We start from the raw sequence: 23,195 nt of genomic DNA, 5'->3' as shown, positions 1-23,195 counted from the left end.
AAGATTTATTTAAGGAATGGTTTATGTATAGGTTACAAATGTGCTTATTGAGCTTTAAGGCTAAGACAAGAACTCACATGTTCAAAAAGATCATTGGTGCAGCTCATATGACATTCAGCATAATATACTAAACTGCAAATCTTCTAGGATGTTGGTGCCAATGGTGACAGACTGAGTTTAGTTACTTTGCTGGTGTATATTTTCTTTTAAAAAGTGATTTGTTGAGTCAAAAATGAAGAGGAAGGAGACATTCATTAGTAGCAGAAGTATATAGAAGTAACAGCACATTTGAGCTGCAGCCTGAACTACTTATGTTTGAGTCCAACTGCTCTTCTACTGTGTTTCTGCTCATGTGGAGTTAAGTATGAAAGCATCAAACCACCTGTGATTTTTTTACCCATGCATTTGTTATTTTTATATCCAATGCCAAAAACCTGAAATTTCATCAAATACTCCTCGTGTAATGCTTAGCTTTGTGTTAACTGAGTCATTAAGCAAAGACAAATGGAAGGGAAGTATAGGGACTCTCCATGATTTCTGAACTTACAGAAATCCATTTTGAACATGCACGTGTTTGACAACCTAACAGTAACTCTCCAAGCAATTGCTAAGGCACGCCAGGAGGACACAAGGAAAATGTATTATTAAAATTACAGTTAGCTGATCTAGGAGCAGTTAAGCTGCACTGAAGACTAGTTTAGAAAAAAACAAAGAGATCAGAGATTCTTACAGGTAATTGCACACTTGTTTTCAGAATTAAAGATGGCTAAGAAATGCTTTGATTTATGTATTTTACAATTTCAGGGGCCACCTGGAAAAGACGGCTTGCCTGGGCACCCAGGACAGCGGGGTGAGACCGTAAGTAAATGTACTCTACTGCGTTAGTGTTGTAAACCTCCGAAGGCCAGGACTGTGTGACCAAAACTAAAGAAACAGAGACAACAGAGAAAAGAGGAAGAGGCTGGGACTAAGAGGGTGTATAACCATAGTTTTCTTCTGGTTGGTAGGTTAGGCATGAGAAAGCTTTATTTTGTTCCCATGCTACAAGAGTGAGGTTATTCTTTGCTATGCCTCGTTAGTAACATCACAATGAGCTTCAATAGTCAATAGAAGTAAAAGAAACTAATACTTGGATCTCAGTTTTAATAAAAATTTGTCAGGCAATTACTAGATGGTTCTTCTCTCACTGAATGCCATGTAACATGAATAATAACATAATAAATATTAATGATAAGCAGCTAGGAAACTCAAAAGCCAACACCTTTAGAAAGTAGGATCAGGAATTATTCAACCTGTGAAAAAAATCTTAAATTTAGAAATGATGTCCCATGTAATCCCCCTAAGAATCACAATGAGTAAATTCTGGCAGCAAAATGAAGACATTAACATGCAACAGTTTTAATGGAATTATTTAAAAAACCTCTCTACTTCTGTAGTGCCAAAAGCTTACTCATCTCCCGCTGAAATAAAATAAAATAAAATTCTTACTCAGATTTTTCAGAGCTAGAGAAAGCCATAAATGAATTTAGAGAGAAGTTTTCTCAGCATGTAGAATGTGTTTTGGGTTCCAGCTTGACTGTAAATCTGTTAGTGACTGCTGAGTCACTTCCACTGCTGGAAGGGGGAGCACAGAGCTTGGAGTAAGAAATCATTCTTAAAAACTGTATTTTCTTCTGCTAGTACTGTACCATTGTAACGCTTTGCAATGATAGTGGCTTTTTTGTGTGCGAGAGAAACATTATTGACTCTACTTTGTTCTTTTTCTTTGCAACGATGCAAAGACTAGTCTTGTGTACTGGAAGAATGCATTTGAATCATTGTTTAGAATGCAGGAAGCTCAAAATTGTGATTTAGTCTGCTAAGAAAAAGCACAGTTAGTATTTTCCCTTTATTCTTATTTATTTGAACGCGAGCCGGTAATGTGCCGTTACGGCAACGAATGCTAATAGTGTCCTGGGCTGCAGTAGGGTGGTCTTGCCCTTCTGTTCAGCCCTGCTGAGGCCAGGAGTACTGTGTCCAGTTGTGGGCTCCTCGGGACAAGAGAGCGAGCTCTACCAGAGAGCGGCCAGCGAAGGGCCACTGAGATGATTAGGGGACTGGAGCATCTCTCCTGTGAGTAAGACTGGTAGAGCTGGGACTGTTTAGCCTAGAGAAGGCTCAGGTCGAATCTTATCAAAGTATATGAGGGTGTAAAGAAGATGGAGCCAGACTCTTTTCAGTGGTGCCCAGTGACAGGACCAGAGGCAATGGGTGGAAACTGAAACACGGGAGGTTCCATCTGAACATCAGGAAACACTTTTTCACTGTGAGGGTGACCGAGCACTGGCACAGATTACCCAGAGAGGTTGCAGAGTCTCCATCCTTGGAGATATTCAAAAGGCGTCTGGACGTGTTCCTGGGCAGTCAGCTCCCAGTGGTCCTGCTTGAGCAGGGCAGTTGGACCAAATGACCTCCAGAGGTCCCTTCCAGCCTCAACCATTGTGTGATTCTGTGATTTCTTGATTTCACTCACGACTAGAAATGAAAGATGCAAAATACAGTGAAACTATGGACTCTGCTACTGTGTGATGTTCGGATCAGGTCCCTCTGGGTTCCATCAATACTCTGTTTCTCTAATTTTGTATCTCCTTTAGGTTTAGTAGGGTTAGACTGATACAAAACTTGAGTAACTTAGGAGCAAATGCAGCTTTTCATTAGCATTGTTTTCTGCCCTGTGTATACTTGGGCTAGAATTATTTTAAAAATATTTTTTCCCCCATGGGCTCTCATGTATATGTTTTTGTAGAAAACCAGATTTTTTTAAAAAAACAAAAAAAAGACTTGTTGACTTTTTTTTCAATGAACATTTCCATTTCAGATTTTTTAAAAATGTATAAATCAGAAAATGTTTATTGCACTCACTGGTAAATCAGTGTCTTAAGAATTCTGTTTCTTCTTTAGGCGTGTATCTCATTAAAGTTCAGTGGTGCATGTGGGCATTACAGCAATTAGGGGATTAGGCTAAGAGGCATACTCAAGCTTAACAAATTAGAGCACCAGATTCCCAGATTGCACTCTGCAGCTTGGTTATGGAATAATAAGCATATGTTGACAGCAACTGAGGTACGTATTAGGGGAGAAAAGGCTACAGCTTCTTCCCGCAGTAAGCCATATGCCCTTTGAAAAACTGCCATTGTTGGCTGAAGTTCTAGACACAGGAACAGCGATACCATGATCAGTAATTGGGAATACAAATGTAGGAATAAACTAGATACTGAAAACCAATATTAAGCAATTTACTCCTTAGAAGTGACTATCGATTTCAGTGATATCAACCTCAGATTGGCAGGAGGCATCAGTTGCAGAGATTGTTAGATTCTCTAGTGTTATGCAAGAATTTAGTGTTTCATGCCTGTGAAAGGATAAAATAGAAGCATACTAGCTGTTTCATCTATTAGAATTAATCAAGGACCTTCTTCTTACTACAATAAGCTCAGTTTTATTAAATTGTCTTTCACAGAAAATAAAAAAAAAAAAAAGGAGGCTAATTAGGACTTACAAACACAGGCATGAGACATTAGTGTAAATTTTTAAATACTAAACAGTTTCGATGAACCCATGGGATGTGCAGGTCATCTTGAATATTTGCTGCTGAAATCTCCTTTGCTTATGACTTCTTTTACAAATCTGAATCCGTAGGAACAGATAAGCTGGTGACATAAGAGAGAAAGCAGAGTAGTAAAACCATCATTAGCATCAAGAATCATTGAATATACTGCAAAGTATCAATGCATTCTGCAAACCTGGGATTAGCAGGTCTTCTCAAGGTACTTTCAGGAAATGGGTAATATTCAACATTCCTTTGTCTTTCTTTACAAAGGCTTCAGAAGAAGCTTTGACGGTGTACAGGAAGGGACGCATGAATGATTCCGTCTGTAGCAGATCTGATTTTCAGTCATTAGAGCAACAGGGTACTTTTGTATTTGTTTTTAATCTGGATCATTTCAGAGGTCTGAGAGAGAGTTCCTAAACAGTTACGGGCCAAACTGAACCATGGTAACGTCTGGCTGGCAGCAAGGAGGGAATCAGATTGAGGAAGGTAACAAAAAGCTTAAGCCGAATCTGATGGAATGGGGCAACAGTCAGTGAGACTGTGCCCAGAGGAGCGCTGGGCAGGGCCCAACGTCCGTAAGAAATACGGGCCAGATGACCCCTGTGCTCTTCTGCGGGTGAGCAGCAACAGCATAGGAGGCAGATCTAGGCTGCTAGGCAGGCGATACGGCGTGGAACCCTAGGCGTGATACAGCAGTGAACGCACTCTCCGGACTTTGTGCAGCAGCACACTTCCATTATTTGAAAGAAATAAGTTAGCACGTTTCAAAGATACATTAAACAGTGCTACTGTAAAGTGAGGTTGTCAGTCAGCTTATTGACTAATTTTCCATGGAAGTCTGGGGCCGCTGTCTAGAAAATGAAAATTCTGTAAAATTCGCCACTGTTCTGAAAAACTGGCCCCAAAACATTTCCTTCCTATCCTCTGCTTCCCAGTTTTTGTCATCGTATCAATTTCTCATTAACTTCGTGCTTTTTGTGGCACTCATGCTGCCTTTTTTACCATCTCTATACAACCTTCATCTTCCCCATTTCTTTTCATTTTCTTTCTGTCTAACCTCCCCTTTATCTTTAATGCCCTTCCATCTTAATCCACCATCTGTGTCTTTCTTTAAAAAGCATTTGTATGTTTGGCTGTATGATTCATAATGTATATATGTAAAAATGTATTTTCAGCTGTCTTTTAGCTGCATCACTTATGCATTCAGACTCACCTAATCAAGTTCACCTAGAGAAATCTGTAAAATTGACTGGAATTTTTAATGCTGTACCACCTCAGAGAGATTGGAACTGATAGAGATAAAAAAGATTAATCAGTATTTCACTTCTAAGTATACACAGGAAAAAAGAATTTCTCATTATTATTTCCTGAAGAGAAGGAATGCGTGACATGGAATTTCTCTTTCTCCTCTTCAACACAGATAGGAATTTTGCTCTTCTATGTCTTGTCCTGGGTAACATAGTATTCTATAATTATTTCACAGGGTTTTCAAGGAAAAACTGGTCCTCCTGGTCCTGGTGGTGTTGTCGGCCCTCAGGTACATCATTTAATTTCATAGTTAACTTCATAAGACCAATGTTTAATGGTTATATTATGGCTAAGGCAGTTGCTTTTGTTGTATTAAAAGGACCATATTGATGGTTATATTAACTTTTGTAACAAATTATGCATAACAATTTTAGAAATGTGTACTTAGTAATCATTAGTGATTCCACAAAATATGCAAATGTTGGGGGTTACCTTTCCACTTCCTTTTTTGTGTATTTTCTTCATGTGATTATGAAGTTGGTCGTTTACAGAAGTCAAGAACGCAGAGTTCTCTGCCATGAAATAATTCAAAAAGAACAATACAACGTGTCACTTTCTTGTCAGATGCCAAATTTCAGTAACTTATAGATTGTGGAGAGATTCACTATCAGAATTTCGTTTGATCTAACCTTACTTACTTGCAACAAAATCCAGCATTTGGATTGCATGAGCTTTTTTAGGTAATTCCCTCAGTGAAAATGTTCTGCTAGTGAATCTGAAGAGATACCTTTCAACTCTCCTAACCTCCCAATTCATATTATTCAGCAAAACAACAGTAGAGACAGTGTTTCAAGACGAGCATAGTACATAGATTTCCCCCCCGTGTCCTTTTTGTAACCGCCTCCCGTACGTGGGTACGCACTGTGTTTTAAAGCTTCATTGCTTAAGCAGCAAGGTCAGGATTTGACTCTTTGGAAGCTGTACAGACGTGTCTGCAGGCAGAATGCAATGCAAGATTTATTTTATAGGACAAAGATATTTTGGAAGTCAGCTTTGCCTGGAGGGAAGGTGAGGAATGTATGCTAACCAATGGTAATACTGTTTTGTAAAAGATACTCATAAGAGGTGGATATTAAGAACCTGCTTCTTCCCACCCTGACCCCCGCCCCAAGACATTAAATAGCATGAGGTGACTGAAGTTTTACTTTCGTGCTTAGGGTCCAACTGGTGAGACTGGCCCAATTGGTGAAAGAGGGCACCCAGGTCCTCCTGGCCCACCAGGTGAACAAGGCCTCCCAGGTGCTGCAGGAAAGGAAGGTGCTAAGGTATGATGTGGCTTTGGGGAACCACCTGGAAGGGACAGATAAATTGCTGACGGTCTCACATTTCAAATCATCACGCAGAACATGCAGAATAAAATCAGAAGATACAATATAAAATCACAACTAGCACATTTCACCCGGAAGGATTTTGAAGACTGGAAGATTCCAATTTTAGAGCTGTGTCTGCTTCCATTGAAATAATGAGAATTCTCTTGAGCCAATAGTTAGTATTTTTGTAATAAAAAATAAAAAACTAGTTTACATATACCACACATTCTCTATGGAAAGATGTAGTAATGACGTGTTCACACCAAGGTGGAAAACTGTGCATTGGCATTTGAAGTAGGCCATGTAGTACTGGCTACAAGGCAGAATTTCACTAGCCAAATTTAGCTCTCTGCTTACTTTTTAGCCACCACTGCGACACAACAAAAATATTGCTTATCTACTTACTATGTAATTCTGTTCAGTCTTCCATTTTAAATGGGCATCGTAAATTTTTAATGAATGTATCTTTACATGTATTTTTACGTCTTGCTGTGTTTTTCACTATATTCTATAACTAATACTGTATTTTGTCAAAGCTTGTTATAAATTTAACCATATTGGCAGACTATTCTACTGAAAATCTTAAAAGAATTAGTGGCTGAATAGGTGGGGACATAATCTTTTTTGTCATTACTATAAGTAGGATCTGGTATTTCATTTTAATCACTCATTTAATGACTTAACATAAGCATTTTAAACTTTTTTTTGTTTGTTTTAATCAAAATGTAATATGTTTCCAAGGGTGACCCAGGCCCTCAAGGCATTCCTGGGAAAGATGGGCCAGCCGGTCTTCGTGGTTTCCCTGGAGAAAGAGGCCTTCCAGGCGCTCAGGTACGATACAAGCACTAGAACAATTGACATGATGTTTCTAAATACAAGAAGCAATGGATTAACTCTTATTTCATGGAACGTTCTACTGTGCTTAAAAATGAATGCAACAGGAGAACAGACATCAAGCATCCTCCGTTGTTAAATGTCATTGGCTAGATAAGCAAAAAGGAATTTATTCAGTTGTTTGTCTTTGGATTTTTACGTGTGTTGCATGTAATACTTGCTATTACATATGTTGCAAAAATAACTCTTGAACTTTCCGGTGTAAGAGATAAGCTTTTTTGTTTCCCCCCCTCCATTTTTTAGGGTCCAGCTGGTCTGAAAGGAGGGGAAGGCCCGCAAGGCCCACCTGGCCCAGTTGTAAGTAAACACAATAATTTTATGGAAATATAAACAGTATTGCATAGTAACTTTGTTCTTCTTTACATGCTGTGGTGTTTTCATCAACGCAGTCTGTAAAACAGCAGACAGATGTGTGTCATTCAAAGTGATCGATAATTATTTTCTACTACTTGTCCATACTAATAAACATTCAAGGAAGGTGAAGGCTGTGAATGGCTGAAGCCTTCTATCAGCAGGTATGAAAATTACTTGCTGCTCAATACTCGCCGCTTCCACAAGTTATTGTTGAGATAAAAGAGGTTTTCCACAGTGGCAAATCTACGGATAGTGGATAGTGGACTCCTGCTGTTGTGGTAGATTGACCTTGGCTGGACGGCGGGTGCCCACAAAGCCGGGTGCCCACAAAGCCAGGTGCCCACTCCCCCTCCTCAGCTGGACAGGGGGACAAAAAATATCATGAAAGGCTGGTGGGTCGAGATAAGGACAGGGAGAGCACCCAGCAGTTACCGTCATGGGCAACACACACTCGATTTGGGGAAAATCAGTTTAACTTATTGCCAGTCAAAACTGAGTAGGAGAGAGGAGTGAGAACCTGTGTAGGGCAATGAGAAATGAAGCCAAATCTTAAAACACTTTCCCCCACCCCTCCCTTCTTCCCGGGCTCAACCTCACTCACGATTTCTCTCCCTCCTCCCCGCAGTGGGGCAGGGGGACGGGGAATGGGGGTTGGGGTCAGTCCATCACACGCTGTCTCTGCTGCTCCTTCCTCCTCAGGGGAGGGCTCCTCACACTCCTCCCCTGCCCCAGCGTGGGTCCCTCCCCGGGTGCAGCCCCTCAGGAGCCGCCTGCTCCCCGTGGGTCCCCGCGGGGTCCCCAGCCCTGCCAGCAACCCTGCTCCAGCCTGGGCTCCTCTCCCCACGGGGCCACAGCTCCTGCCAGGAGCCTGCTCCAGCGCGGGCTTCCCCCGGGGTCCCAGCCTCCTCCGGGCACATCCCCTGCTCCGGTTGGGCTCCTCCCCGGGTGCGGGGGGATCTCTGCTCCCCGGGGGCCCCCATGGGTGCAGGGCACAGCTGCCTCGCCATGGGCTGCACCGGGGGTGCGGGGGAATCTCTGCTCCGTGCCTGGAGCCCCTCCTGCCCTGACCCGGGGGCTGCAGGGCCGCTCCTCTCACATAGCCTCACTCCAGCTGCACCTTGTTTGGTTTTTTTTTCTTTCCCCCTGTTTAAATCTGTCACCCCCGAGGCGCTGCCACCGTCGCCGATGGGCTGGGCCTTGGCCAGCGTTGGGTCCATCTTGGAGCCGGCTGGCGTTGGCCCTGTTGGCCATGGGGGCAGCTTTGGGCAGCTCCTCACAGGAGCCCCCCCGTAGCCCCCCACTACCAACCCTTGCCAGGCAAACCCCGTACAGCCGGTCCCTTTGTGCAACTGCAGGTCACTCGTGCAGTTGACTCACGTTTAAAATACTGCTGGTGTGCTGCGTAGCCTAAGCTAGCTTTTAAATATGCGGGATCACTGCTTTTGCACCCGTGTTACTGCACCTAATATTTTGAACTGTTTACTAGCCTGTGTGTAAGTTTTGATTCATTTTAATTCATTCTGAAACAGGTTCTTTTTGTTTAGATTGAGATAGCAGAATGTTTCATAAATGAACAATAAAACTGATAAATATTCTAATCTTCAGTAATTTCTGTACAGTTGGGAAATGTCACGTAGCCTATTTCTTGCCACTACTATTTTAGAATTTTTTATTTATTTGCTATCTTAAAAAAAGAAAAGTTTGAAGCCAGTCCTATCAGAATCCATTGAGATTTTTCATTCAGAGTTTAGATACCTCAGCATACTTAAAGAAGGGAACACATCTTAAGCCTCTTTTGAAGTGCATTGAAATTGGTACAGTGAATGATATAGCAGCAGGCATGCTATACCATTATTTTCACCACAGTATCTACACTGAAAAAAATAATTTTCAATGCAAGTTGAGATTCTGTAGGAAAAAGGAAAAACTGTAGAGCAAGCTTAAGAACTTTGAGAAAGTATAATGAGCACTGTAAAAAAAGAATCTTATTTTGGAAGATAGTAACATGCAACTTGAAATCTCCCATTGAAATCCACGGGAAAATAGATCATGCCAGAATATAAGAATGGCTTATTAACAATACCATTTTATGAGCATGTAAAGAAACGATGCATCATACAATTACTTAAGAATTTAGGAAGATAGGATGATCAAAACCCATCCATTCGTTTGAAGACTTCCTGTGTGGACCATGCCTATAGACAGGATCAGTGAAACTGTTACAAATTAGGTTTGCTTGGCTAATAACAGCTCCGTAAAATCATGTCATGCAGTAATATTCCTTCTCAATATTTTAAGCTCAACATAGGCATGAAGATGTATTTGCCAACTTTTTGTGTCATTGTATTTGTTTTCCTTTATGATTATGATAGAGAGAAAAGCAGTGATATGTACTCATTCCTCAAAACCAGTAACCATTATTCTCCCTTGAGTAGTGTGACCAGCCTTTTCCAGATGGTCCTGTGCTCAGCTATTGTTTGCATTTAGATTTTTGTTTCATGTTTGGACTTCTACTGTTTATACCTCTGTTGCCTCTTTCGCTTCAGTTTCTGGAAGTTACCCACTGAAAGGTATTTGAAGTAAGATATGCTTAAAGTTACCTATTCTCTGTTGCCATTTTTTATGCAAGGAAGTTCTACAAGGAGGCACTGGTATTCAAAACATGGTACAGTTATTCCCAAATGTGAATTGGGTAGATTTTGATAGTCATCTTGTCAACTTGTTTCTTTCATTGAGTGCAACTGAAGTAAAAAAAAAAAAAAAAAAAAATCAGCACAGCTATTCCTGTTAGACAAAAAAGTAATGGAAGAGCTGAAATTCTATGTATTTCAACAATAAACCTCTCATGTCCCTGCAACTCATACTGAGATTAGAATGCATTAAACAGGGAGGGGAAAAAAAAAAAACCAACGTAGTATAAAGGTTCTTGCTTTTGGATTATTTCTACGTTATTGGAAAAGATCTGCTGTAGCACACTTGAAGTTTTACTTCTTGATTTCTTAATACTTGGTACTAGAATTCTTAAATTTAGTTGTTAAATTCTTAATGCCTTTAAGCTTCTATTCTTTAAATCAAAAACTTGCATTTGTGATTTACAATTCTTCTTAACACTGTGCAGTACGTGTACATTCCCAAAAGGCACCAAAACAAGGTAGCTGGGAATGGAGCGGAATGGAGTGGAGTGGAGCGGAATGGAGTGGAGTGGAGCAGAATGGAATGGAGTGGAATGGAATCGAATGGATTGGAATGGATTGGAATGGAGTGGAGTGGAGCGGAATGGAATGGAATGGAATGGAGTGGAGTGGAATGGAGTGGAATGGAGTGGAATGGAGTGGAAGCTAGTAGGGAGAGCCAAATGGGATACCATCCCACCCCATCTGAAGAACCTGAACTGTTAGAAGAAAAGATGAGTCAAAACCAAGAAAGCATAGACCAGAACAGTCTCTTTGATCTAAAGGTCATGTCTTCATTTTTTGTTGAAGGAGGCCCTAAGGCTGGACTGACCTCTCGAGCAGATGGTTAGTTCAGGTGCAATGAACCAGAGCTCTCCTGAGCGCGCACAGGCGTGCCTGACATGTAACACACCCCACTTTCCCAGACAGGGTGCCCACACGGTAGCTGCGCCACTGCTATCGTAGTTTCTCAAAAATATGCATCACGTAAGGCTGTGAGGCAAAAGCATGTATCTTGTTCAGTGACGGTTGTCCATATTCTGAAATACATGTGTTTGAATTTGAATTCAGGTGATCCATGTTTTTCTAATTCTTATCAGGTGTGCATACATTAGTGTTCTAGTTCAAAACATCAGAGCCTTTCTGAGGTGAATGTCTCGATCATCCCCATTCCCCATCCTTTGGTTCAAATCATGGAGCTCTCGTGGAGGTCACGACCGGTATTCCTTTCATGTGAAACTAAATTGGAAGGGAAACTCCAGGAGCGCTTCTAATACACGCCAGCTGATGGGCGTTCAGTGCCAGACTAGAATTGTCGTGAAGTATAGTCCAGAAATAGAGTATGGGTGGCAGGAGCACCGTACCAACTGCTTCATCACTTTATAAATCCCGTCCTGTTGGGGCCATGCTTCCTGCTAAGGTAAACGGGGTCATGAAAGAATCACTTGGGAAGCTCACATTTTTTTGCATATTGTTTTTCCAGACTTTGAGAAACAGATGTAGTGGTAGGAGGAATTGTGGGCAGAGTGGAAACAGAGTTTGAAGGATAACTTTGGTTTTTTATATATATACTTTGAGTTCAGTGTAGTGCAGGCGGGCCACTTGAGGCACAAACAGCACCAAGCCGACCTGAGAGTATTCCAGAAGCCCTCAGTGGGATTTTTTTTTTCTATTTCATCTTTAATTACTAACTTGTTATCTTGAAAGTGTTTTTCAGTGAAAACAGATGCATAGGTGCCCTTAATTCTGGGTTTCTGTGCATCTGCAAGGACCACAATTAAACCACAATAGCTTGCTTTTTTTCAGAGTAGCTCATAGCAGACCACGAACATCAAATAGTCCTAAAATATTTTCCCATGTATTTTTAGCCAACAGAGGGTACACACAGAAGAGTAATTATAACGGAGTCTTCATTTGCCATTTAGAATAGGAAGGGAATTCATGCCACTGGATGATTTTCCTCCAATTCCCTGCCAATACCAATTGCTTCTAACTAGCATATATCGTCAATTAGAAGCTTTATTTGGCTAGCGCATGCATCTGCAAGCATACCAAACAAATAACTGCTCCAAACTCTGTGCATGCCAATTACTGTGCTTAGAGGGATTTGGACAAAAGCAAGAGATGCATGAATGCGCTCCAGAGCAAGGGGTTTGTTCTGGGGTTTTTTTGTTGTGGGTTTTTTGTTTGTTTTTTTTAACAGTTCTCTTTTATCTGCTATCTTTGTCTTCTGTTTGTTTTCTTCCCTTCTCATACTACTGTGTGGAATGCTGAATGCTGATGAGAGAAACCTCTTCGGAATGTCAATCAGTCATTTTTCATTAGCTCATTTAGGAATTGGATGCCCAAGTTGGACTCAGAATAAGCCAGCTGTAGGCTGCCCAGTTACCCGTACTGAGCTATCTAGAGCTCTCTTCCTCTACCTGATAACATTTTTCAATCGTGGGGATCTTCCCTTGGTGAGCATTTTGTTAACCACCAGTAAAAAGTATTGCTACTACTGTGGAATGTATACGATAGCTGTAATTACATATCTCTTCACAGAAAGGGAGAGAAAAGCAAGGCTACTAATGAGCTTACAGTCTGTGTAAGAGAAACACAAGACGAAGCATGACAATTCCATTCCGTAGAAAAGTTTTTAAAAACCCCAACAACTTCATAAAAAGATTCCAGGCTGTGAGTACCACTGCAAGACCTCAGGTTAACAAGGAGTTGAGTAATAGGAGGGGATTGTTTCATAGCGGGATGAAAAAAAGGCAATAAACATAGAAAGAGAGAACAGACTTCAGAAGCTGCCTAAAATGCTTTTCCGAGTTGTGACCGTAGTTTAATGTGTTCCGCTTTGATCAGAGGCCGTTCTCACAGAGCGTGCTTCCTGTTCATAGCTCATGTGAAGTTTAAGTATAACAAATAAAGATGATGCAAAGAGAAATGTGAAAAGTTGGCTGAGTAAAAAGAGCTACTAGAAATTACGGCCACTGATACGGTCTGCTGTCTGATATAGGAGAGATCTATGAGTTATTTGGATTTTTTTTCTCTCTGTTCTTGCATCCTACTGATGAGATGACCTAAAATTGTTTAACTTATGAGAGCTGACAAGATCAGAGACCATGGTAGTATGGCTGCGGGGTAGCGAATTTTTCTTGTTGAATTCACTGAAGTCTTAGGAAGTAAAATAACAGAAATAGGACTGAAACTTAGGCATCCACCCAGCCTTAAAAAAAAAAAAAAAAAAAACCACCTGGAAGGATAAAGTCATCTATGATTCATGCACAAACACTTCTTTTGAACACTCATGCAAAACTAGATCCTACCGAGATAATTTGCAAAAATATTTGGAGCAACCGTTCGGCATTCTCTTCTGCCACGGTTATCCAGAGGGAAAAGCACCTTATTAGGGAATTACTACTAGTTATGCTAACCGGCTCCGTCCAGGAAAAGGACGCCATGAATAAAAGCAAAAAATTGGGCCCTCATAGGTGAAAGCATCTTAAAATTTCAATGTTCCAAGAGCCAGCAAATTTGATCTTGCTTAAACATGGAAAAAAAAATGGCTATTCAGAGCCTCAGGCTGCATCACCTATTACTTGCCATTCCATGATGTATCACCCCACTTCCAGTATATCAGCTGCAAAGGTGCAATTATCAATAACTTTAAATAGTGTTACAAACTGTCTTGTAGGTGTCAAGCTGAAAAGCTGGGGAAGTATTAGTACACAGCAAACAAAGCTTTAACAGTGCTCTATGGATGCAAAAATTGTAAATTATTTAAAAGACAGAAAACAAAGATCTGTAAAAGTGTGAAAATACAGAAATGTAGAGGGGGCAGCTCTCTGCTGCTCAGTTTCCAGTGAGTCCACAAGTGTCAAGGTTAACTGTGTTGCTCTTAGTGAAAGTTTTTCCCATTAGACTTGTAGGCACAGGGCTAGCTGGTACGTGGAACAGGATGGAACGGAATGCTCCGTTCTTGTTCCCATGCGGGGCACAGGAGGATGTACAGCATCTCGAATCCTCGGGAAGCAGCAGGACTCGCAAGGCTGGATTTTCTGCCAGACTTCTCAGCCAGTGATGGTGCAAAAGAGCGCGAAGAAGCTCCGCCACTCTCCCCGCTCTGCCCGTACCCAGGCGAGCATCGCGCTTCTGTCTCCCTGCGCATGCTGAGCCGTGCGGAGGGACGAGAAGCGGCAGGTGAGGCGGCAGGTACCTCTGCATCAGCACTCAGGGAGTTTTTCCCCTGTGCTCTCGTGAATCCATTTCATAGAATCGTAGAATCAGAATCGTTTAGGTTGGAAAAGACCTTTAAGATCACCCAGTCCAACCATTTCACAAATCCAGAAGAACGCTTGGTCAGAATCTGCCTGTGTGATCAAGGAGATATTAGGAATTCCAGTGTAAATGCCTTTTGCTCCCTGTCATTTCTTGCTGGGATGTGACTCCAAGGAGTCGTCCATTTCTTTGCTTGAGTTACAGGGAACGTTGCTTACAGATCGCTGTTTGGGAATTAACCCAGCTTGCAAAAAGGATTTAAAATCAGTACTCCACATTGTGGGTTTTGACTAAATGATAAACACATATGGATAGGCCAAAATTTAACATTTTGATTCTGAAATTCCATCTATTTGAGTAGAAGCTCTACTCCATACTGTTATCTGCTCCCTTGTATCCTTTTAGGAAGGTTTTTTTAGTACCACAACACCTTGTTTCCTTTCCTTTTTCCCCTTCAGCCCTGTTTCAAAGTATATGCCTGTATTCTTAGTAAAACCTGTATTCTTAGAGAGTGCAATAAATAAGACAGGAAAACATGAGTCCACCCTAGGTACCTCTTTGTTTTTAGAGCACTGCAGATTTTTACATATGTAGTCATTCTCTCCATTTTTTCTAGTTAGCTCAATCCAGTGGAAGCCATAAAGGTGCAGCTTAAATTATGAAAGGTTATGGAGCTTGGCTCTCTGGCAGATTGACATATGTAAAAGAAAGGTTGGCTTTTTATGGAACAGCCATAAGGCCTATGCTGCTTCAAAAGAACCGACAGGGAAAATCGAAACTAAATTTTCACTGATGGATGCTCTGGTAGTTTCAGATAGAAAAAAAAACTTATTTAGAACATTAAAGGAATACAGTAATGACAATTATATGACTCATTTAAAAGTGAGGCATAATGATATTAGAGTAAAAATTATTCCTCTCTGCTATTGTTCTCTGTAAATTATACTCTAGAATACACAATTCCAGTGTTTTTTCCACATACAGCACCTGTCTTTTCCATTTAATTTGCAATATTAGATTTTTAACTTTTCCTGTGCTTGTCTAGAGCTACCTGTACATCCAAGCCTCCTCTGTATAACACAACAAATTAGTCATTATAGTTCAATAGATTTTTACACAGGTGAATTGAAATGCAGAAACATACTGATCAACGCAGACTGGACAGAACAAAACTTGACCAAACATTTGGGCTGTGGTGTGGGTTAGTTCTGTGTTTTAATACGGTGAACATTCTTTCATCAAAGTGGTATGTTAATACATTTGGAAACACAGAGGGGAAAAAAGTTCTTGAAAACAGGCTGAAGCACACTCCTATTATGATGAATGAATACAGAAAGAGGTATTTATGGAAAAAAAAAAAGTTCAAATCAGTATTGAACACTGTCGTGGTTCAGCCCCAGGCAGGCGCTCAGCACCACGCAGCCGCTCGCTGCCCCTGCCCCGATGGGATGGGGAGAGAATGGGAGGAGTGAGAGTGAGAAACACTCCTGGGCTGAGATAAGAACAGTTTAATAATTGAAATAAAGGAAAATAGTAATGCTAATAGTAACAGTATAATAATGATAATAATAATAACAATATCCAAAGCAAGTGCTGCCCAATGCAATTGCTCACCACCCGCCGACCGATGCCCAGCCAGTTCCCAGCAGCGATCGCTGCTCCCCGGCCAACCCCCCCAGTTTCCATACTGCCCATGACGCCGTATGGTATGGAATGGCCCTTGGGGCAGTTGGGATCAACTCTTCTGGCTGTGCCCCCTCCCAGCTCCTTGTGCTCCTGGCAGAGCAGGGGAAGCTGAAAAGTCCTTGACTGGCATAAGCAGCACTGAGCAACAACTAAACCATCAGCGTGTGATCAGCATTCTTCTCATCCTAAGTCCAAACCACAGCGCTGTGCCTGCTGCTGGGAAGAAAATTAACTCTATCTGGCCGAAACCAGGACAAACACAAGGTATTGAGTGTGAACTTCAAGTTAGTTCTTTCAGCCTTTTTCTTCACCTGTACACATGCTGAACATGTACCTTTCTACCAGCTGGAATGTCACTGAATAACAGGAATCTCCTCTGTTGTCCTGCGTCATGAAAACCACCAGCAGTTATCAGGGCTACATCAGAATTTTCTTACAATTTTTTATTTCATTCCAGGGTTCACCAGGGGAACGTGGAGCTGCAGGCACTGCTGGCCCCATTGGTCTACCAGGTCGCCCTGGACCTCAGGGACCCCCAGGCCCCGCAGGGGAGAAGGGTGCTCCCGTAAGTAACCGCAGAGTCACAGAAAACCATCACAGCACAGACTTCTCATTCCAGAATGTTACTTTTTTCCACGCTGGTATTTGCTTATTAAAACCATCCTAGAATACCTGACCTACTGCTTTTATATTTACAATGAAGTAAATAGTAAAATTCTTACTGTCATACCCTCTAACACCCAAGAAGGGTTAAACCCATTATTACCAGAGCAGGGAGTGAATATAATAAAAAAGTTTGTCAAATCAGTCTGTCGTTAAAATTTTGTACCCAGCCACTGCACATTAGAGTACAAGTGTATTTGTCATTGGCCGCCATTATTAGTATAATTTTCCGATACATTCTCTCCCCTTTATAGTTTCCTTTCTGTTGTTGTTGGGTTTTTTTTACATTTTGCATTGGCGATGTGACTCCCTGTACGGAAATCTTCATTATTCTCCTGTGATAACGTGGATCGCTTCCTTTTCTTCAAAACCAGGGTGAAAAAGGTCCTCAAGGTCCAGCTGGGCGTGATGGAGTCCAGGGTCCTGTAGGACTTCCCGGGCCTGCTGGTCCCAGTGGATCTCCCGGAGAAGACGGTGACAAGGTGAATCATTATAACCGGTATTAGTGCGACTGTGAGGTCTGTCAGTGCAGTTCTCTGCTTGTAGCTTTCCTCACAATAAATATGGTGATGAAGCAACTCCTAGCCCTGCCTCCCCCAACCTCCCTCCGCCCACTGCCAAAAAGCTAAAAAACCCTTCTGTAATCGGATGTCTGAGGGACAGATGCCATGGGACGTGGGGATTTGTGTTCAAGGACTAGTAGACTAACATTTATCCTGGCAAAGAAACAAGGATGAAAGTGTGGCAAAATAACTCAAGGCAGATGATGTCAAAATTGATTTTTGCCTATTTTAGAGACTTGGTTTGCTGAATGAGTATAATAAAATGTTCTCAGTAGCGTCTAGTGATCGGGAAGCACTGTTGATAGGTTGAGGGTGTCCAAATAATATGTTCACAGCAGAGATATTCTGTTGAATTCTGGCAGAATTAGGGACATGGCACCTTTCAGGATCATCTTGTATGCGTGCTTGATCCAGCACTGTTACGTCAGTTAGCGTAGGGTAAAGGTAAAGACTTTGAGGCTCATTTTTATGATGCATGAGTGTTATTTATCCCACAGAGAGTATTTTCTGAGATTTAATTTAATCGTCTTTTATTACTGTATAAAGAAAACATTTTCTTTCTGATGCAGTTTCCTGGTAATTTGAATAATTTTGAAGTTTTGAAATATTGTACGCTACAGTGAGAAGCCGTTGTTCCGTCACATACGGTTAGATGAGTCTGTAAATCAGGGCGCTTTCATTGTAAGTTCATATTGAAGGTGACATGAGGAACGCAATTTCCTTTATTTAGAGCTCAGTTGCATTATACTTCAAAGCCAGGTCTTGTTGCCCTTCGCAGTATAGCAATCAATATCTGGATTAATATGACGTATTATTGATCGATGCAGAATCACCCCCTTTAGGCGTTCACACTTGAAGCAGCAGCGTAAAAGACAGAACGATCGTATGAACGGGAACATTTAAAGCTACTGTGATACTGACTTCAGCTAAGTGTCAAGGAGACCGTTTTAAACAAGAAGTTTAACTCTTAACTTTCAATTACAGGGTGAAATTGGTGAACCGGGTCAGAAAGGTAGTAAAGGTGACAAGGGAGAAAATGTGAGTAGCAAAATCCTTTGTCCAGTACATTCTTCATAAATCAAAAGTATTCATGCATGAAGTATGCAGATAGCCTTGCTACATCAATGAGCAGAAACAAAGACACGCTTCAGAAATGGTTCTTCAAAATAATGTTGAGTTTTAATGCAGCACTGGAGGTTTGTACTTACTGAGCCATGCATATCTTTAGTATTTCTCATATTTCTTGAGCTTGCAGAATCATTAAAAAATAGACAGGTAAACTACATTCCTAAGCACCCTTCCATTATCGTTTTAATTTATTTGAACCTAGAAAGAATAAAACTAGCGGGTTTTTTTTCCTGTTTGATTTTGGTTTCTTTCCCAAAAATTCAGAAAAGGTTTGTTTTCACTTCTGTTCAATTTCAAGATAAACTGGCATTTTATTTGAATAATTGTCCTTAAGAAAAAATGGAGAAGTAATTGCAGAAAGATTTTTATTATTATATTTCATCCATATTCACAGTTCGCAAGGTTCAGAACTCAACATAGGGTTATTCATAACTAAGCATATTTACTATCTTGAAAACACTGTGTGCTTATTATGATTAACAACTTACAGAGCATCATAAAAGTAGATTGCCTCTAAAAATTGCACCAAATTTATGGCTTACACATAATCAGATGATGTTTTATAGGAGGATACATACAAATTCAAGCAAATCAGTTTTATGATAATTTCATAGAAAAAACTGTGGAGACAAAATGTGCAAAAAAATGACAAGGGTGGGGTTTTTTGTTTTAAGGATAAGCTTGTCCTTTTCAGTTATTTTGTGAGAAAGATTTCTGCAGTTTCCAGTGCAGAAGACATACTTTTCACAATCCTATTTTAACAGATCAAATCACAAGTGCTATAATAAACTACTTGTAATGCCCTCTTAACTCAGGCAATGTAATATTATACATATGGATGAGGGAGCACTTCTATTAGAAACCCCAGTTTTCCAAGAAACATACGTGTAACCAGATTGTAAGCAAATTCTGCTTCAGACTAAAATTACTCTTGCATGATCTGAGCCGAACGCTTTGGTTGACTTGGTAAAATTAATTTACCTAATTAAAACATTTTTAAAAGTCAGTTTTAAAGCTCTGGACTTGCTCCCAGCTAACTGAAAACCAGTCTTAAGCTCTTTGCTGTTGTAGTTGCAAACCAGCTGTGGGACACAGGGAGATGGACGCAGCCCCTCTTGGCCGCCCTAAGGAGGTTCATTGCCCAGGCCCTGTGGGCACAGGGAAATCTGGCGTTTAGAGGAGCGGGCAGAGGAAGCGTATGGAGCCGGTCACGGGCCAGTTCCACTTTGGGCTTGGCATGTGGCGCGCGCATACCCTTCTGATTTCCCCTCTGACGTGCCTCTTCATATCGCACGCATATCCTTCTGATTTCCCCTCTGACGTGCCTCTTCATTAGAGATGCTTCCGCATCAGAGAAATTCAGAAAAAACACACACCGCACTTTTCTATTTCTATTTTAGCGTAGCTAGTTACGCTGTATTAGGCCGGGACCACGGTTCCCGTAGTGAGTACTGATGTGTTTGGGCACGTTCCAGCAGACCTGCTTTACAAATAAAGTCTCTGCAGCACCACCATTTGAGAACGTATCCTGCGCTCTCCGTCTCAAGGGTTAAGGCATTCGGGAATGTCGCGTGTTTTCCTTGACATACAGGGTTCAGTGTTCAGGCCTGCTTAGTTGAAGTGGACGTCACCCCGTTTGAAGTCACGTGTACTGAATCCTGCTTGCGCTCAGTTGCAGTCATTCCACCCTGACAGTTGCAGAATGTGCTTATTTCAAATCTGCTTTCCTTTCAACGCGCTGCCGGATGTACATTGGGGCAGGGGGGAGAGGCCTTGTTGGTCACCTCTGAAAGATTCTGGAGGAAGTAAGTACCTAGTTCTGAAATGGCAGGACGTAAAGAATGGATACGCACATGCCTAGACACCCACAAAACACTTGGTGGGCATTTATAGAATCATAGCATCGTTGAGGTTGGAAAAGCCCTTTAAGATCATCCAGTCCAACCATTAACCTACACTACCAAGTCCACACTAAACCAATCAAGGGTAGACCAGACTAAACCATGTCCCACAGTGCCACCTCTGCCCGTTTTTAGAGCCTAATCACAGCCAGGACCCTCAGCAAAGAAGAATTGATTGCTCTTTCCTGTTCAAGAAGAGCTGGAAACAGCTTCAATTCCCAGTTGAAACAAAGAAGGATTTATGTTTGGGGGTTTAGCTGTACTGTGCCTAACAAAAAATATTGTGTTGCCGTATCCTAGCTAGGGACAGCACAATTTTATTGCTGATGTACGGCCTCTCCTGAGCTTCAAAACCTCCGCTGCTACCACGGGTGCCTTTATTAACTGAAGATTCTCTCCTGATCAGGCTCTCTCCATTTGCCCTCCAGAGCAGTGGAAAAAAGAGTCGGGCCATGTGTCCAAATAACTTCTCATTAATCAATTGCAAAGTACCTTCCAACAATGCTTTATATCAAAATGAGATTAAAAATGTATGGATCTCGTTCTGGGCCCTATAAAATGAAGGAGCAGGTACAAGCACTCTGCAGAGTATAGAAGCAATCTTTTCCAATATGATTTCTTTTTAAAATTCATGCATGCTAATTCCCTTTGTCATGGTAACCCTCCCAGTCAACAGGAGCATTCCTAGGAGTCCTTTCATTTAGGTATGTCACCATAGAGGCTGAAAAGCTTTGCTTTACCTATTGCCATCAGGTATGTGATGAAAAGAAAATTATAAAAGAGACAAAATACGTAACTTGCACTTCAACTCCCTAGAAAATAAGATACTCTAAAAAACATAGAACCCAAAGAAAGAAATAGACTACAAGACGTAAATAGTCCCTTTTCCTAATCTCTCTATAAAGGGCAGAATAATCTAATTTTAGCCCTAGCAAGGTCTTTAAATCCAAGCATTATTCTGCACGAAATTAGAATTCCCAGCCTAGAAACTGCAGGCAACTTCTTCGTCATCTGAAACAGCAGACTAGAATTCAGCCGTTGCCAGGTGTAAGGTTTTATGCTTTCTTAGCTTCACTCTTTATCAGTCTGATCTCTCTGGCTGGTGTAGAAACCAAATTCAGCGTAGCACCTAATTTGAACCCCATCGTAAACTAGTATCTTGAATTCTCATACTCTCAGTGTTAGATATCTTCATTAGATCACATCTGCGTAACTGCAGAGTATGCACAATATAACTTAGAAAGTTATTACTCTGTAAGAAGATTGAGAAAATTAAGAACTTCCTCTCAGAGACATATTTTTTGCCATTCTGTTGAAAAGAGACTTAATATCAAAGAGAATGTGACTCCCAGTGCTCAACAAGAAGTTAGACTTTTTCATGTCTCCTGGAGGTCAAAATAAGCTTTGTGCTGTTGCAAAAATAATTTGCAATTTCATAAAAACTATTCCAAATAATAAGCATTCCATTTAAAGATAGATTGTTAGATGATGCTTTAAAGGTTGACTTTTTCTGCACAAATCTCATTGAAAGGTCTGATATTTTTAATTGGAAAAAAAAATTCATTTTGATTCATGTTTGCATAGGAATCTATTTTAAATATTGTGAAACATTACAAATGTGTTTTCAAGAAATGCCAGTATTAAGTCTATTCTAGAGGTGCAAATCTGAGTCTTTGAGAGATAAATAACAATTGTTTGGACTGAATGGGAATGACTTGTGAATAATGCTACGTTCTCTAGGCAGAAATGTAGAAATGCCTCATAGACCCTGATTGTGCAAATAGGGCTGTCTCTATATTTGCTTTTAACCTCATTCCAGATGCCATAATCACTAGCTTTTCCTTTTGGATGTCTCTCTGTTGCAGGGTCCTCCAGGTCCACCGGGTCTCCAGGGTCCTGTTGGTGCCCCTGGAATCGCCGTAAGTAGCCGATTCAGAGCGAACCCCACTCGCCCTAACTCCTCTGACACTTAGAAGTTCTTTGAACTGCGTGCTCCTTACTCAGGAATATATGCCAAATCACTATTAACAGTTCTATCGTTGTCCTCTTACATGCAGTTGTTTATTGTAAACAAGCCTGCGTAGGTGTTATTTTATTTCAGATTTACAGCACGGCAATAATTTGAAGGAATTCTTAAAAATGAAATAGTGTAAACAGCGAATGGTGCCCGTCCTTTCAGTGAACTTCTTTGATGGTTTGTATGACAGTCAGTAAAATCAGCTTGGTACCAGATGCATTTAAAAGAAAGTATCTTTTCTTAAAATCCACCTGACACCAGGCGGATTGATTTTTATTTTTATTTAGACGGCTTTGAATTCTTCTACCATGAAGACTGGTAGAACTATACTCATATTTTCTAATATGTAGGTATTCAACAGCTAGAGTGTTTACGCAGATGTGAAGGAGAAAAGGTATTCAGGGAAAATTTTTGTGAGATACGCAGTATCATTTGTCCCACATTAAACCAGGGCGCATGCAGGTATCCTGTAACACATTTCATTCAATCCAGGTGGTGTACATTCATTTGTAAGGACATTAGGAGTGATTGTTTTGTTGTTTTCCGGTGATTCCAGTGGAGCTTTTTCTGTTATTATCAGACCTGTGATATTTTTGCTTTTGGCTGTTTCCAAACAGGGAGGTGATGGGGAGCCAGGCCCAAGAGGTCAGCAAGGGATGTTTGGGCAAAAAGGTGATGAAGGTCCTCGAGGCTTCCCTGGCCCTCCAGGGCCTATTGGCTTACAGGTAAGTTCCTTGATTGTTTTACCCTCTGCCTGTAAGAACCCTGACTTCCGTGTCAGAAACTGCATGAGTGTTGTCTTCTATTAAGTAAACGATAGCATCAGTTACTGAGAACTGGA

At 41.1% G+C, this 23,195-nt stretch overlaps 1 protein-coding gene across 1 annotated transcript in view; it reads left to right on the top strand.

Moving 5' to 3' along the window:
• COL11A1 (collagen type XI alpha 1 chain) overlaps window positions 1-23,195 on the top strand; it is a 165,610-nt gene that overhangs the window by 102,380 nt on the left and 40,035 nt on the right. The window contains exons 37-46 of the mRNA XM_075711675.1: window positions 805-858; window positions 5,076-5,129; window positions 6,058-6,165; window positions 6,952-7,041; window positions 7,348-7,401; window positions 16,540-16,647; window positions 17,120-17,227; window positions 18,293-18,346; window positions 22,203-22,256; window positions 22,972-23,079. Of these exons, the coding sequence (XP_075567790.1) occupies window positions 805-858; window positions 5,076-5,129; window positions 6,058-6,165; window positions 6,952-7,041; window positions 7,348-7,401; window positions 16,540-16,647; window positions 17,120-17,227; window positions 18,293-18,346; window positions 22,203-22,256; window positions 22,972-23,079 (792 nt within the window). The remainder of the gene's footprint in view (window positions 1-804; window positions 859-5,075; window positions 5,130-6,057; window positions 6,166-6,951; window positions 7,042-7,347; window positions 7,402-16,539; window positions 16,648-17,119; window positions 17,228-18,292; window positions 18,347-22,202; window positions 22,257-22,971; window positions 23,080-23,195) is intronic.

The sequence above is a fragment of the Pelecanus crispus genome, chromosome 5 (assembly GCF_030463565.1).
Source record: "Pelecanus crispus isolate bPelCri1 chromosome 5, bPelCri1.pri, whole genome shotgun sequence".
NCBI classification, from domain to species: Eukaryota; Metazoa; Chordata; class Aves; order Pelecaniformes; family Pelecanidae; genus Pelecanus; species Pelecanus crispus.
Note: the sequence above shows the minus strand (reverse complement) of the source record. Positions and strands in the feature narration are given on the sequence as shown.